This window comes from Poecilia mexicana, unplaced genomic scaffold, assembly GCF_051168715.1.
Source record: "Poecilia mexicana isolate PSO_F unplaced genomic scaffold, ASM5116871v1 scaffold_18, whole genome shotgun sequence".
NCBI lineage: Eukaryota > Metazoa > Chordata > Actinopteri > Cyprinodontiformes > Poeciliidae > Poecilia > Poecilia mexicana.
The window spans coordinates 3,500,770-3,516,535 of record NW_028263387.1 but is presented as its reverse complement, the minus strand read 5'-3'; the positions used below and the strand labels follow the sequence as shown (position 1 = coordinate 3,516,535).

The 15,766-nt window shown below is 41.7% G+C and overlaps 1 protein-coding gene across 2 annotated transcripts in view; it reads left to right on the top strand.

The window, feature by feature from the left end:
• The window catches only part of fxr2 (FMR1 autosomal homolog 2), a 22,155-nt gene extending 8,254 nt beyond the window's left edge, over window positions 1-13,901 (top strand). The window contains exons 3-17 of one of the 2 annotated variants that reach the window (XM_014991562.2): window positions 1,402-1,495; window positions 1,580-1,651; window positions 3,380-3,528; window positions 3,650-3,743; window positions 4,870-4,986; window positions 6,146-6,316; window positions 6,392-6,470; window positions 7,187-7,296; window positions 7,596-7,682; window positions 9,317-9,545; window positions 9,675-9,854; window positions 10,960-11,154; window positions 11,238-11,345; window positions 11,423-11,511; window positions 12,338-13,901. In XM_014991562.2, coding sequence (XP_014847048.1) covers window positions 1,402-1,495; window positions 1,580-1,651; window positions 3,380-3,528; window positions 3,650-3,743; window positions 4,870-4,986; window positions 6,146-6,316; window positions 6,392-6,470; window positions 7,187-7,296; window positions 7,596-7,682; window positions 9,317-9,545; window positions 9,675-9,854; window positions 10,960-11,154; window positions 11,238-11,345; window positions 11,423-11,511; window positions 12,338-12,430 — 1,867 coding nt within the window. In that variant the 3' untranslated portion in view covers window positions 12,431-13,901. Of the gene's footprint in view, window positions 1-1,401; window positions 1,496-1,579; window positions 1,652-3,379; window positions 3,529-3,649; window positions 3,744-4,869; window positions 4,987-6,145; window positions 6,317-6,391; window positions 6,471-7,186; window positions 7,345-7,595; window positions 7,683-9,316; window positions 9,546-9,674; window positions 9,855-10,959; window positions 11,155-11,237; window positions 11,346-11,422; window positions 11,512-12,337 lie in introns of both variants that reach the window. The other variant, XM_014991561.2, reaches the window with a different exon arrangement.
• The last annotated feature ends 1,865 nt before the right edge of the window (window positions 13,902-15,766 follow it).

Here is a 15,766-nt window from a genome sequence, read left to right as displayed (position 1 = left end):
AAAAAGAAACAGTATTTGTGTTAATGATGTATAATGAAAGTTGTAGTTGTAACATGACAAATATTTAAAAAATCCCCAAGGGGTATGAATGCCTTAGCAAGGAACTGTAGTCTTTAAATAAAAGCTCAAAGGAGAGTAAGTTGGAAATCCGATGACTGTAACAAGACTTTGCTCTAGGGCCTTTAAAATGTCCCTCTTCAGCACCTGTGCCTGAGACGCAGCTGTCCGTACGTGTCTTGGGAACAGGTCATTTTAAAACCTTCCTGCTCTTCCCGTCTCTGTCCCGACCACACTGCTGCCACAACTTCCTTTCCTCCTGAACCCACCTACTGCCCTCCAGCCCCCAGGTTTCCCTTTGGTCCCTCATGACTGAGTGTAGATCGTGTGGCTCTTCTAAAAATAGTGATCCATGGTATGTGAGATAGGAGGGGGGAGGAGTGGTACTACCATCCCCAGTGTCATTTTTGGGATGGTTCCCAGCCCCCTTTCTTGTCCTTCTACTTTCTCTGAGCACATGGAGGTGTTGGAGAAGTTGCCTGTGGGGAAATTCTAAAGGAGTTTTAGTTGCTTAAAAATGATGGATTAAAAAGTGTAAGAGTTGTTCCAGATCAGAGGTTCTACACAAATGAGCTAGATTTCAGTGTGGTCTCCTATCTGTAATATTGTGGTGCACCAATAATTCGGCCCAGATTTCCTTCATTTTTTGCACATCTGGCGATACTTTAATGAGAAACTGTTTTTATCCATCTCTTAGGATGTCTGAAAATCAGCCACTGCCCTCTTTTGCTCTTCCAAAAGCAGTTGGCCGACAAACCGGCCAACAAGGTCATGTCTGCACTCAGCACATGTGCAATCAACAGTACTCAACCAACTTAGTAGCTTTGTTGCTTAATTTAGCAATTTTTCAAATTGTGTTTACACAATGCCAGGCTGGAACAAAAAAAACTGGTGTTAGACAAAATTGGAATTGGCTTTTTAAAGATCAGTAATTTGATTTGAAGGATTTACCTGTCACCATATTCTGAAATAAACTCATGTTCAGCCTCTGCTGATGATTCAAACTCTGAAGTGCTAAGCTAGCATAAGCATGGTTGCTCTGTTTTTATGACTTTTTATGACAAAATTGGCATCAGCAGGTCGGGTGTTTTACAGATCTGTGATCGGCCTGAAAACTGCAATCAGTTCACCGCTACTGCATTGGATACCAATGAAAATGATATTTAGCCAATTCAAAGATTATCTTATTGTTGTACAACAAAGACAATTTATTACAGTAGACCAAGATTACTGACGACATTTAAAATTTTAATGAGCAATCTTTGCAATCAGGACGTTAAATGTCTGAAACTGACGGTATTTAACATGAACTGTGTTAAATCTGTTTGTCTCGTCATGTTGAAGCTGGCAGCCTGAGAGACAGCTGCCGTTCAGCGACGTGCGGCTGCCTCCTCCAGCTGACTACCACAAAGACATCGGCGAAGGCGAGGAAGTGGAGGTGAGAACTGCTGCGCTGCTCCGTTCTAACCCAGGTCTCACACCTGGACTTCCTGCTGAACTAATGCGACTGTGGTCTCTGTAGGTCTACTCCAGGGCCAACGAACAGGAGCCGTGCGGGTGGTGGTTAGCACGGGTCAGGATGATGAAGGGGGAGGTAGGTGGCTGGATGGTGGGAACATAAAATAACCTGCAGACACAAAAGAATTCACTGTCATTGTCGCTGTCATCTGTTTGAAACAAAGCTAAAAGAAAGTTGTGTGAAGGCGAAAAAGTATGTTTTTCTTCCATTTGACTTAAAAGAAAGCAGATGTTAATCGGATGCTGTTGAATAATTAATAATGAACTAAACCAGCTGTATAAAAGCAGGACTTTTATCAGTTTTCTGCTCGGTGTTATGAGAGTGAGTCTGTGTTTACACAATGCCAGGCTGGAACAACACCAATGACATAAACCCCCTGTAGTCTGTGTTGTTTCACTATTATTTAAACATATTATACTGCTTGGGTTACTGCTGTCAAGATACAAAACCCAGCGCTAATTTAAATGTAACGCACACTATACAAATAACTGAAGGTACCCAGAATATAAATGAGCTGAGCTGTAACTCTGACTGAGGTTTACAGGAGCTGCTTTCAGTGTGTGGAATATGAATCAACTGGCCTTCTTTAGAGTTGTCATAATAATAAAACTTCAAATTCCATACTGATACTAAGAAAAATACTTTTTTTTAAATGGCTCAGGATTTGCCAAAATTCTAATTACAATGTGGCAGCATTTTAACCTCCTTAATTAGACCAGAAACCAATAAGTAGGGGAGAATTTAGCTGTCATTTATAAAAATGTTAAATTTAAAAATCTCACTTCCTTCGTTTGACAAAACAGTAGAACACTTAGTATAACTAATGTTAACTAACCTGGACAGTATTATTTTTCTTTAGTAAATTTGCCCCTTATTGTAGTTTCACATTCTGTTTTGTTTTAGCTCAGTGTTAATCTTTATACTTCCATTAACCTTTAATCTTTATATTTATATTCTGTTCTAATTTTCTTTCTGAAAGTATTTTGATTCAGTTCTGCGGTGATTTCATTTCATGACAGCTGCTTGTCTTTAGCATGTGCTTCCATTAGCCAATTATCTGCTGATACAAATAAATGATACTATCTGTTATTTCCCTGCGTTAATTCGTACTGCAGTAGAACAGAGCGCTGCGGGATGTGGAACTTTGAGTCTCTGTTATCGCAGTGTTGCTGCTGGAGGAAATACAGCAGTTTGGTGAATGTAATCGGGACTGTTTGTATTGATTCCTACTCAAATGAGTATCTTTGAACCGAGATGTTGATTCGTTTGACCACTGTGACCTCAGGCTGGTGAATGTGTGACAATAGTTTGAGAAGAGGTGAAGAAGTAACTCTTGCTTTAGATTAATTTGCAAACAGTTAAAAATTTAGTTCTTAACAATTTGAAGTCCATCATCAGGGCATTTATTCAAAATGGAAAACCTCAGCTTCCCTGATTTAGCTTCACCTTTGTTAAATTAATCATTTTAAACCGTAAAGGCCAGATAATTTAATAATACCTTAAAAAATCTGAATCATACAGTTTAGTAAGTGGGTGCTTAACTACTCCCAGTTACTGGTGTAGTTAAGCACCAGGTTTTAATTGGCTAATCTTGACTGTAGCTTTGATGGTTTAAAATTACATTAATTTCAGTAATCATCATAAAACCACAATCAGTCCAAGTCTCTTAACCGAGCAGCAGTCTGAATAGTAGGAGATAAAAACTTAACTGCCTGTTCCTGGGGATTTTTTTGAATTTCTTAAACTAAAACAACTAAACATTACTCCCTATAACTGTTGTAAATGTCTGTTGTGCCGTTTCAGTTTTACGTAATCGAATACGCAGCTTGCGATGCCACATACAACGAGATTGTCACGTCGGAGCGCATCAGGCCTCTGAACCCCAACAGCCCCGCCTCTAGAAACACGTTTCACAAGATCACCATCCCTGTCCCGGAAGACCTGAGGGACATGTGAGTCCGCTTTTGTCCAGCTTTATTATGATGCTGAGATTTCTCACCAGCTTTCTGTAGATAATGAGCAGTGCTGTTAACGTGTGTGTGTGTGTGTGTGTGTGTGTCTTGTTTTTGTCAGATGTGCAAACGATGCCATTCACAAAGACTTCAGAAAAGCTATCGGAGCCAACTGCATCTTCTACAGCGCTCAAACACATGAGCTCATTGTCCTGGTTAGGAAATTCCAAAATCCCTTGCTTAATTTATGAAACTACCGTATTTTCCGCACTATAAGACGCACCTAAAAACCTTCAATTTCCTCAAAAGCCGACAGTGCGCCTTATAATCCGGTGCGCCTTATATATGGACCAATATTGAGCCACAACAGGTCCAGCAACGGACCTTACCACAGGGGCCGCGTTTCATTGGCTAATGCCCATTTTAGGTCACAGTGCAGCTACCACGTGCGTGACCGTCTCACAAACACAAGCTACAGTAGTAAACATATGCTAATGTACATTGTGGACCATCAAAACCATGAATGCCGACTTACCCAGCCTTGCAAGAACAATAGGCATCAGTGATCTTGTCCACAGCTATATTTATGCTGAGGGTGTGAGGATCTGCTGTTTTCCTCATCTATCGGTAGCTTTTAGCTGTGACGCGCACAATGTTGGAGGCATCCAGTGGCTCAAACACCTTGATGTCGTCCAAAAAAGATGACATGAACTTGTTGGTTCCCCTGTCCATTGTCGTGGCTGATATGTTGTGAAAATCCGGCAGAAATGCTACGCTAATTAACTCAGATCGAAATGAAAGACGTCATGTTTACACAGACATGCAGTAGGCTGCTTACGTAGTTGGTCCACTACAGTAAGCAGCCGCCAACTTCTTTTTCCCCCGTAGAAGAAGTAGTGCGCGGTGCATGCTGGGATAGTTGTCAGAACACTGGTTTGTTAATAAAGTTTGATAATACATTTAAAGGGGGGGAGGGGCAGGGGAAGAGAGACAGAGACTGCAGCGGCAGCGTGTCGGTTGGTCTGTGTTACCCAGAAAGCAGTTGGGCATAATATCGCAACACCAACACCGTGAGTGAAACAACGGCTGGGCCAGCCTACTATATAAAGTACTCGGGGACCATTTCTTTATTAATGTGGATGTGTAATAATAGAGTATGAAGCGTCTATGCGCCTTATAATGCGGTGCGCCTAATGTATGAAGAAAGTCCTAAAATAGGCCATTCATTGAAGGTGCGCCTTATAATCCGGTGCGCCTTATAGTGCGGAAAATACGGTATATAATTGTTAGATCTAACATTGACCCGTTTTTTGTTTTTGTTTCTCCCCCTCCTCCCACAAGTCTACAAACGACACAACGGTAAAGCGTGCAACACTCCTGAGTGACATGCATTTCCGCAGCATCCGCACCAAGCTCATCCTAATGTCCCGCAACGAAGAAGCCACCAAACATTTGGAGGTAAAATGTTTACCAGCAAATATTCATTGATTTTATTTCACAAAGGTTGTCCCTGTTGGCCTTAGATTTCATCTTCAGGATGGTAACAATGCGGTTCTAAGTAGTTATTTGCATAAAAATACTTCCAGAGGGCTAGCACACGGTGAGCTAAAGGGCTCCGCATGGTTGGAGTCCGTTCTCATTGTCACAGTTGGGTGATGAAAATCCTGTCATTTGTTCTCTGCTTCATGTCCATCACCCCTTCTTCAATTTTTCACCCTGTCTCCATGCGATCCTATTGAGTGACTGGTCTGAATTTTGCAGATGTGTTTATTTATGTAGCCAGGCCAAACTACTCAACTTCCAAAAGCTGTTTTTTTTTTTTTTTTTTTTTTTCTTTCTTTTTTTCAGCCGGAGAACGTTCAGGAAGTACGTACTGAAACCTTAAAATCCCTCTGCCCGGTTCTGGTTTGATGTAGAGAACATTCCTCCGACGCCTTCCATTCTTTTTTTTTTTTTACCAATAAAATGGAAAAATGAGATGACGTTTTCCAGCTCATCAGTCATTATTTCCTCCTCTGAACTCATGAACTTATGTAATAGTCGATCCTCTCATCATGATCGCTGTGTTTACTGTGAACCACACACAGCAAAACACCAGGAACTAGCAGTTTCCCAATATCTTATGTCAAAGATTGTGATTTTTAGAGTGCACAGATAAATCGGCTAGCCTAAAAACTGACCCAATTTTCTTAATTTTGGGAGATCAGCGACCAGCTGTAGCTTACATCAGAAAACGATCTCATCCACAGATCTTATCTACTGCTGCAAAGCTCTGAAAATCAGCCAGTGTCCCCTAGAGAGGGCACTGGCTGACTACTGTCAACACGCCCCCAGCGTGTTAACAGTAGTTCCCCCAACTGTTGCTGAGTCATTGTAAATAACTTTTCACACAAAAAAACAAAATTGTAATCAGCTTTTAAACATTGGTTATCAGGCAGAATACTGCAATCAGTGTGCCCACATGAAAAGGAAAACACAAGGACTTTCAGCCGTACTGCCTCTGGGGTCAGTGGCTGAGCTGATGAGCAGAACACCAGCATAAAATGAACCAGTGAGACACGAACCTGTCCACTTTTAGTCTTCCTGATGTAGCTTGTGTTTGGGTTCCCTTTCTTAGACCAGTAAGCAACTAGCAGCAGCGTACCAGGAAGAGGTCCGAGTCAGAGAGGACCTGATGGGCCTCGCCATCGGCTCCCACGGTGCCAACATCCAGCAGGCCAGGAAGGTGCCTGGAGTGACGGCCATCGAGCTGGAGGAGGAGAGCTGTACCTTCAGGATCTACGGAGAGGTGAGCGCCCCACTGAGGCCGCTGCCGTTAGCTGCAGCTCCCTGAACGCTCTCTGATGCTGGACTTTTGTTTCAGACTCCTGAGGCTGTGAAGCAGGCGAGAGAATATCTGGAGTTCAAAGAAGACTACTTCCAGGTTCCCAGGAACCTTGTAGGTGAGTGAAGCAGCTTGACCTTCACATCATTTGATGGCTTTAGCCGTATTTGCATGGGATTAGTTTTATCTGTTTGTAATGATTGCAAATTGTCTGTTTTTAATCCTGTGCCAGTCGGAGATGTCAGTAATTTATGGAAAAATTCCCCTGCTGTGTTTTGCTGAACTCTGAGGTCCTGTAATAACACTGATCACTTCTTGTTTTAGATGGTGTAGTTGGACTGATTATGGCAGTATTTTTCATTCTTTGCTATTTTTATAATGCAAAACACTTCAATAGAACTTTCCTGCTGACAGTAACTCTGAAGAATTTGATTTAATATAAGTTGCAACAACATTTAATCTCCCTTTGGGATCAATAAAGTATTTTGGAATTTGGATCAAAATGGTGGCTCCCATCAAGTATTGCACTGTACGATGAGAATGGTTTACTTCTGTCATACAGCTGGCAGGCACACTGAGCTGTGGCCGCAGCCGGAAAAGTAGTTTGAACATCGACTCCTGATTCCTCAAGTTGACTGAACACAGCTTGTTAACATCATATCTTGGAGATGGATGTAAATTTCAGCGACATCTCAGGATTCAGTCCTCCTGTGCAAATGCGCCACATAAAAAGCAGACGTTGTGGAGAGATTTATTTATTACATGGCGTCCCCAGATAATGTTTGTCCTGTGCGAATATAGCTTTTGACGCTCTTTGCTTCCGTTTCCTTCCAGGCAAAGTCATCGGAAAGAACGGCAAAGTCATCCAGGAGATAGTGGACAAGTCGGGCGTGGTCCGCGTCCGGATCGAGGGAGACAACGACAAAAAGCTTCCCCGGGAGGAGGTAGGCAGGCAGGGGGCTGGCAGAGACGACACTGCCAGCAGCAAAGAGGTGAATGCTCCGTTCGGCCCGTCTCTCTGACACCCACTCATTCCTTCTGCTTTGCTGCTCCATGCTGCCTCTTTGTTCCTCCTGCCCTGTCAGTAGTGCTTCCGCTATAATGGCTCTCAACACACAGCTAGCTGTATTTGTAGTGTGTGGCTCTCATGTTCTGTTGCTATTAGTTGATGGATTTACATGTTTCTGTTTTTTGTTTTCGACACCGTGATTAAACCCTGAACTTGTTGTTTGTGCTTCATTAGGGCATGGTTCCCTTTGTGTTTGTTGGAACTAAGGAAAACATCAGCAATGCTCAGGCCTTGTTGGAGTACCATGTGTCCTACCTGCAGGTTGGTTCATCCAGTTTCTCTCTCTTAAATACAGTAGATGGAAAAACTCTGCGTGGTCCAAAGCTAACCTCAATCAATGTGAACACATCTGCACTGTGAAACATGGAGGTGGCAGCATATTACTGTGGGGATGCTGTTATTCAGCAAACTTGGAAGAAATCTTTCAACAAACCTAAATCACCCAGTGACTATCAGCAGAGGGTGTTCCACAAATTAGTAGAATAAAGATGAAATATTACCAGAAAAAAGTCGTAAAATTACAATCAAAGTTATTTTGAGATCTCAGTTGTGATATTTACGATGAGACGTGAGCAGCTGGTCTAGTCTGTGTGGTTTCCTTCAAAATAGACACAGCAGTTTGTGCAATCACTTCAAACTGCTGCGACTGATGACAAAAATGAAGTATGTCCCATCTGTAAAACCAACAGCAAACTATTAACTTCACAAGATGCTCAACATTCCTCATTTTAATATTTTATTTTTTGTGTGGAAGTTATTATAAAATGACCACTTCATTCTTCTAATATTATGACTGTATTCTTGTATTATTAGAATCTTATTTTGGCAATAATAATTGACATTTCGCAAAATATCATGTTTATTGCTTATGTCATATTCAACTGATTTTATAATGTAAAACACTTAGGACTGCCTTGTTGCTGAAATATGGTACACAAATAAACTTGACTTAATATTCTAACTTTATTCTGGTAATATTTACTTTTATTGCGTCTTTATTCGGGTAATATGACTTTGTTTAACTTTATTCTTGTAATCTTATTACATTTTTGTCATATTGTTGCTACGACCTCATTCTTGTATTGTTTCGACTTCATTGTTATATGACTTTATTCTTATGTTCTTATGACAATGTATATATCGGATATCTATATAGGCCTAAATTTTCAAATGGTACATTCCTTGTTTTCATATCTGAGTTTGCATCAGGGGGTTTGCTTCTTTCACTCTGACTGCGTTCCCTTACTAGTCTGTTAGTGGTGAGGCTGCAGACCCGTCACCTGTCTCCTGCTGGCCTGAAGCCCCGGGAGGGAAGCTGCTGATAGTCTGGTTTTGGCCTTACCTCATGAGCTTTTATAAATAGCTCCTCTCTGTGGGGCCGGCTACAGGGTGCACCAGGGTGTAGGTTACAGGCTATCCAGACCCTCAGCTTCCAAAGATAACTCCAAGCCCCCCCTGCCCTGCCTCTTTTCCCCCTCACCTCCCATAAGGATCCAGCTGTCATTGGTGGAGTCAGCTGTCACACTCCCATTAGAGAACTGCTGCCCACTTCCTTCTGCCTTCAGGTCCAGAAAGTATTTCTGTAGTGACAAACACAATGAAAGCATCTTGTTTCTAGTGTTTGTTCTGCTCTAAGGAGTAAAACCTGGGGAGTAAAAAGTTCTCATTCAGACTTGTTAAAGACTTGGAAACAGTCATTTGACTATAAATATTTTTACATTACTGCCACCTACTGGGGAATATGAGAAAATGCAAAGAAATAAACAACTAGTTTTTTTTTTACAGGTGAGATTTATTAAAAAGGAATAAAGAGAGGTTTACCTTATTTTACCTCCAGTATGTATTTGAATAAGTTCAGCAAATACCACAGAGGTTGATAACAGCATGTTCTGCAGGAGGTGGAGCAGCTGCGCCTCGAGCGCCTCCAGATTGACGAGCAGCTCCGTCAGATCGGAGTGGGATACCGCGCGGCCCCCAGCCGGCCCGCTGGCCCCGCAGGGCCCAGTGGCGACCGGGAGAAAGGTTACATGACGGACGAGAGTAGCAACTCTCTCCACGCCTCGCGTACGTACGGCGGGCGTGGCCGAGGACGAAGAGCCTCCAACACCCAGTACTCTGGATACGGTGAGACGGAAGGAACAAAAACACTTCACTTGGATATGATGCAACAGTGTTTTCCCCGTAGATTTACAGCTCATTATTAAAAAAAAACACATTTGTTTTTGTTAATAAATGTTTGATTTTTGTTCCCAGGCACAAACTCCGAACTATCAAATGCTTCCGAGTCGGAGGACGTCAACGACCGCGAACTGAGGCCCCGTGGCATCGGTGGGGACGAGAGAGGCTCCAGGCGGGGAGGCAGGGGCCGAGGTGCAAACTCGGGACGGGGGCGTGGTGGCACCGCAGCCAAGCCCTCCAACTCAATTAGCTCAGGTATGTTACATTTCATTGCTCTTTTCAAGGCAGTTGCCCTAGTAACTCTGGAGGAGCTGCAGAGCCAAGGCTGATGTAGAAGAAATCTGGCTTCTATGGAAAAGGAGAACCTTTGTCAAAAGAATGTAAAATGTACAGACCCATTCAATAAATGAGAACGTTATTGAAAAGTTAATTTATTTTAGGAACTTTAACACTAAATGAAACACAGTAAATAGACTGACTGCACACAGATGGATGTTTGAAAGCCTTTATTTCTGTTCTGGTTTTTCACTTACATTTAATTAAAATGGCAAATTTAAAATTAAAATATTAATTAAAATCAGACCAATAAATTTTTTCTTTAAAAGAAATGTAGCTATTATGTTTAATATAGGTTGTAATTGGTCAAAATATACTTTTAATCTGATGAATGTCATCAGAATTCATATTATTTATTGAATATGAATGTACTTGGTTCGGAAGAAAACCAGTTGGAAGCTGAAAAACACTTGTGACGGTGCTGGAGGCTCAGTGACCATAAACACACAGACAGAGCTATAATGGACTGGTTTAGATGGGAGCATTTATACTTAGGTTGGCCAAAGTCCAGCTCTAAATCTAATTGGCAAAATTTATGAATGGATGTCCACAGATTTTGGACATAAAACAGACGTTTACAGATGAAGTTTAGATGTTCAGAGCTGGAAGAGACAGACAGGATTTTTTTTCTCTCTCTACAATTTGTCAAAAATTTTAAAAATAAAATAATTTTTCATCACAATCAGGTGGTAGTATGCCTAAATATATTAAATAAATAACTGTGTAATAAACGAAATTATGCTGAAGTTTATGTGGGGTTTTCCACTTTGAATCATTTATGTTGTAATAAGGCTATGTGTGATGAGTAGGAGTGCACTGAGCTTAAAAAGAACCTAACCTGTCAATTCTCATTCTGTCAGATACAATTTTTTCCCCCTTTTTTTTTTACATATGTGTGTGTGTGTGCGTATGTGAAATGTCACTTGGTGGTTCTGCAGAATATGGATTTTCATTTCATACACTATTTATTGAATTAACTTAGACAAATGATAAAAATGTTGAGTCATATTTGTGATCTTGTCAGTTCTGAGGGATCCAGACAGCAACCCGTACGCTCTGCTGGAGGGAGAGGGCGAGCTCGCAGACGCCGACCTCAGTGAGGGCATGGCGGGGGACCGCCACAGACGCTCCCGCCGGCGCCGTAACGACCAGGAGCCCAGCGTGATGGACGCCGCCACAGAGTCGGACAATCAGGCCGGCCCCAGTGAGAACGGACTAGGTGAGAACCACCTGGTGTGTCGCAAACGGCTGAAAGTAAAACTTCTCCAGAACTTAATCAGTTTTTGCCGATTTGATGATTAGACGATGAAGCTCGACCTCAGCGTCGCAACCGAAGCCGCCGGCGCCGTAACCGTGGCAGCCGGCCAGAGGGAGGGTCGGCCAGTCGTGACAGACAGCCGGGAGAAAGTGGTGAGCAGCAGCGCTCTCTAGGGAATCAACACACATTCCCTCTGAGTGTTCCAGCTTGACAGTTTGATGTCTTTCAGTGACCGTAGCTGACTACATATCCCGTCCTGAGTCCCAGAGCCGACAGAACCTGCCTCAGAAGGAGAACCACTCTGGACCTGAACCCAAGGTAAACGCATAGACACACCAATCAGAGTTCTGGGACTCATTTTCAATCTTTTGTTAACCAATGAGCTTCTGATTCCAGCTTTTCTTTAGGTCAAAATGAAAAGAGAAATTGTTAAAAAAATAAGTAAAAACCACACACAACTTAAACCATAAATAAAATGCCTTATGAAGGCTCTCTAAACAAAATTGTCCTTCAAAAAATATTAATCAGAATGGAAATGATCGAGCTCATTTTAATTTATCATCTGATTAATTACTTACTGTACAGCTGCGTATCAGAGCCATTTTATATAGAGTTAATTTCCGCCAAAAAAAATCACAAATTTTGAGATTAATTCCAGACATTTTCTCAAAATAACGGGAAAATTTTTCTGAGTTTTGAGTCGAAGCTCTTTGACTTTTGAAACTTAGCTAAGTTCAGAATTTTCTGGCTGAAATTTACTTTGTTTTTTCTATCTACAATGGCCCCGACATGCCATCATTGTGACTGATTTAATAATGAGATTATTGCAAATTTGACTAACTTCACCTGCAGATGGTAGTATTTCTTCTGCTATGCCACTATAGTGAGTATCTCACTGATTTTGAAAACAGCCTACTTTGAGAGTTCTTCCTACAGTAATTTCCACATCAAGCGGCATTGTTGGCACTAAAAACGATGCCTCCATGTCACATTTTTTAGTTTCTAACTGGTTAGGTGCTGATGAGGGTTGACAAAGCTGAAAATCTTCTGTCTCTGGTCAACAGCTGATTTGTTGTTGCATCTCTAACAGAGAGCTTCCAAGATTGTTTTGTGCTGAATCTCAACATTTCTCTCCCATTCACAGGAGAACGGAACCAGTGCAAAGAAGGAGGAGCGAACGCCCTCAAAGCGTTCTCCTAGCAAAGAGACACCGACTTTGGTCAACGGGGTCTCATAAGGAGACGAGCCCCCACTCCCTCGCGAACCCAAGTCTCAAGCAAGACTCCATGGCAAACTGTGTCCCTGCTTGCATTAACTTAAACCTTAAGAGATGAAAAGTACCTGACAAAATACCTGAGTTCATACTATGAGATGGAAAAAGTATAAAAAACTAAAAAAACAAAAAAAACAAAACCGACAAACGCATCTACTTAAAACCACACGTTAACGGTGTATGCTATCCTATCTATCAGTACTTAGTGCTTATTTAAAAACTCAACTAGCTTGCCAAAAGAGAGCTGGTGCATATTTCTCAAGATACTGAAAACACAAACAGGACAAGACTTTATTTTTTTTTTTTTTTAACGGTTGACTTTCTTTGTGTCCTTTTTGTTTAATGTTAATTCTGTTCATTGTTTATCACTGGTTTGGACTGGGCCGTTGCTCTCTCCACCAAAAAAAATCGGACGTGTCTCGGTGTTAACAGAACCGACGAGAGATGTGAACCGCAGGCGTGCGAGCAGACAGTCCTGTAGTTCATGCGAAGCAGTGTTCACGCAGAGCAAAGATGGACAGATCGGAATATTGATAGACATTGTGCCTTGAATTTGGAAAAAAAAAAAAAGAAATAAAAACTTAAGTTTTTCCATAAAGTTTGGTTTTGTTTCCTGATAAGACGTAACAAGAGGGGGAAGTTCTTCTAGTTTTATTTTTTATTTAAAATTTGGTTTGATGGATGGAACAGAAGGGGAGTGATCTAGAATCAGAAAATGGCTGACCAGTGTAAAAGAGTGGGAAGGGGTAAACCAAGTCTGGTGCCAAATACAAAATCCTAACGGCGCTCGTCCTCATTCCATGTATAATGGGGGCGGGAGGCAGAGCATGCAGATCCGTTAGTGCACACGAGTGAAGGGATTTGGCAACGATAAAACTAAACCACGAGGGTTGACATAACAAAGCAAAGTGCTGAGGGATGTTGTGATCCCCCTCTTGCCTATAGATCTTTCGACGGTCCAGGGCTGAGTCCAGACAGGCACACTTGAACTGTAGATTTAAATTTACAAAGAAAACTACACAGTGCCTCTTTCTCTGTGTCAGAGGGGCGGCGGCAACTTCAGCCTCCGCTGATTTCAACCACTGCAGTGGACGGCTCCGGAAGCACCGGGGGGGGGCTTCTAATAGGAGGGCGTGGAGGGCCGAGAAACTGCAGACTGTGGGACTGGGAGGAGAGCCACATGGCACACAGTTACACATACACACACAGAGCACCAGGGGGCGCACAGATCAATGCGGTTTGCGGGAGAGGGAAAAAAAGAAGCAAGATGTCTGTCCTGTAGAGGGCAGTAGAGTTGGGTTGAAGGGACTGGAAACCTCAGTGGCTCTCTGCTCATGTTACTGTTGTCTTGGTTACAGCTCTCCGTTCTTACTTTTTTTGTTGCTATTTCCACATCTTTAGAAAAATCTGAAATAAAACATTGAAGTGAAATCAACCTCTCCTGTGGAAATGAGCTCTGATTTCTTTGTCTTGTGAGTTTGCAGTCTATTTTTCTATCTTGCATGGCATTTAGTTACTGAGTGGTGCCTGTCCAGTGCATGAGGAAAGGATATTATTAATCCTTTTTTTGTTTTGTTTTGTTTTTGAGTCATTGTTTAACAAGCTAGAATTGCTGCTAATCTATCCACTGAATGTCCAACTAATGTAGAAACTCTGCCTTGGGAGGAGAACTTTATTTGTGACTGAATCAACTTTTTTTCTTTTTTTTCACCCTTGGGTCCATCTTTGATTCTTATTCAGTAGATGCTAGTTGGGGAAAGAACTCGTCCCTTAGCTCATGACTCTCACCAAGTATTACAAACCCAAGGGCAACATGGTGCATGTAAAGCAAGCATCCTCATGACCAAAGGTTTGGAGAGACACCTGACAGGGTATGCAGTTGGTTGATTTGAGACCACCCCTTCCCTCACTCCTCCATGCTGCTGTTGTAGATTTCTGCCCAACCATTTTGTTTTTAGAGAAAGAACGAGCATTCAAGTGTTTGGACCTTGTTTCAGTTGCATGTATGAATGGATGTGTATTTGCCTTCTTACCTCATTCTGTTGACTGCTGTATTCTCTAATGTATCTGTAATCCCCACGTTGTGTTGACAGAGTGCCTGCTGTGTGTGTGTGTGTGGATGCTAGGTGTACTGTTGACTCCTCACTGTCAGATTTATGTCTGGTTTTCTCACTCATGTTCTGATGGCAATAAAGGACTTTTCATTGTTTGATATATCTTTTTTTGAAGCAGGTTATTGTTGGTGTATTTATATTTAAAACAAGAAGTTGCATACACTGACTAAAAAGACACCAAGCTTTGTTTGTCACTGTCTGAAATGAAACCAACATTCTCCCTTTTGAGGTTAATTAAAATGACTGAAATTATTTCTATTTGCTAAATGCTACAATAATGAAAATATGGCAGATCTATTTTTCTTCAAAATCAGAGGTCCACATACAGAATGATTTAAACAATGAGAGAAAGCCCAGATGACTATGTCATGGCTTTGGAAACTTCTGATAGGTTAAGCAACACATTTGAGTTAATTGGAGGCTGTATTTTAAGGCCACACCTCAAATACACTGCTTTGTGGTTTGAAACAATGGGAAGGTCAAATGAAATCAGCCAAGGTATCGAGAAGAGAATTCTGGAGCTGCACAAGTCACGTTTGTCCTTAGGAACAATTTCCTTGAAGGTGCCGCATTCATCTATTTTTGGTCCGAAATGTAGAAATTGACCCCAGAACAAAAGATGAAGACTCTGGATGAAACGAGTAAGACTGTATCCACAGTGAAACATGCTTTCTACCACCATGGGCTGAAAAGCCACCCATTGAGGAGGAGGCCATTATTCCCAAAGTAACATAAAAAACCTGATTGCAATTTTACAAAAAGAGACTCATAATTTTTGTCTTCAAAAATGACACTTTTCTTCATTTTTGGAGACATGTCCTGTGGTCTGATGAAACTAAAGTGGAGGATAGTGACCAATATTACATTTGGGGGATGTTTGTTTTCCTGGGAACACCATCCCAACTGTGAAGAATGGGGGTGACATGTTGTGTGGGACTCTTTTGCTGCAAGAGGAACCGTTGCGCTCCACAAAATAGACGACATCATGAGAAATGATTATTATGAGGTGATATTGAAGTAACATTTAAAGACATCTGCCATGGATGTTAAAGCTCAGCCAAAGTGGTTATAAAGTAGCTTAAGGACAACAAAGTCAATGTTTTGGTGCGCGTGCCCATCACAAACCCTGATCTCAATCCTGCAGAAAATTTATGGGTAGATCAAAAAGTTGTGAATCATGAGTGAG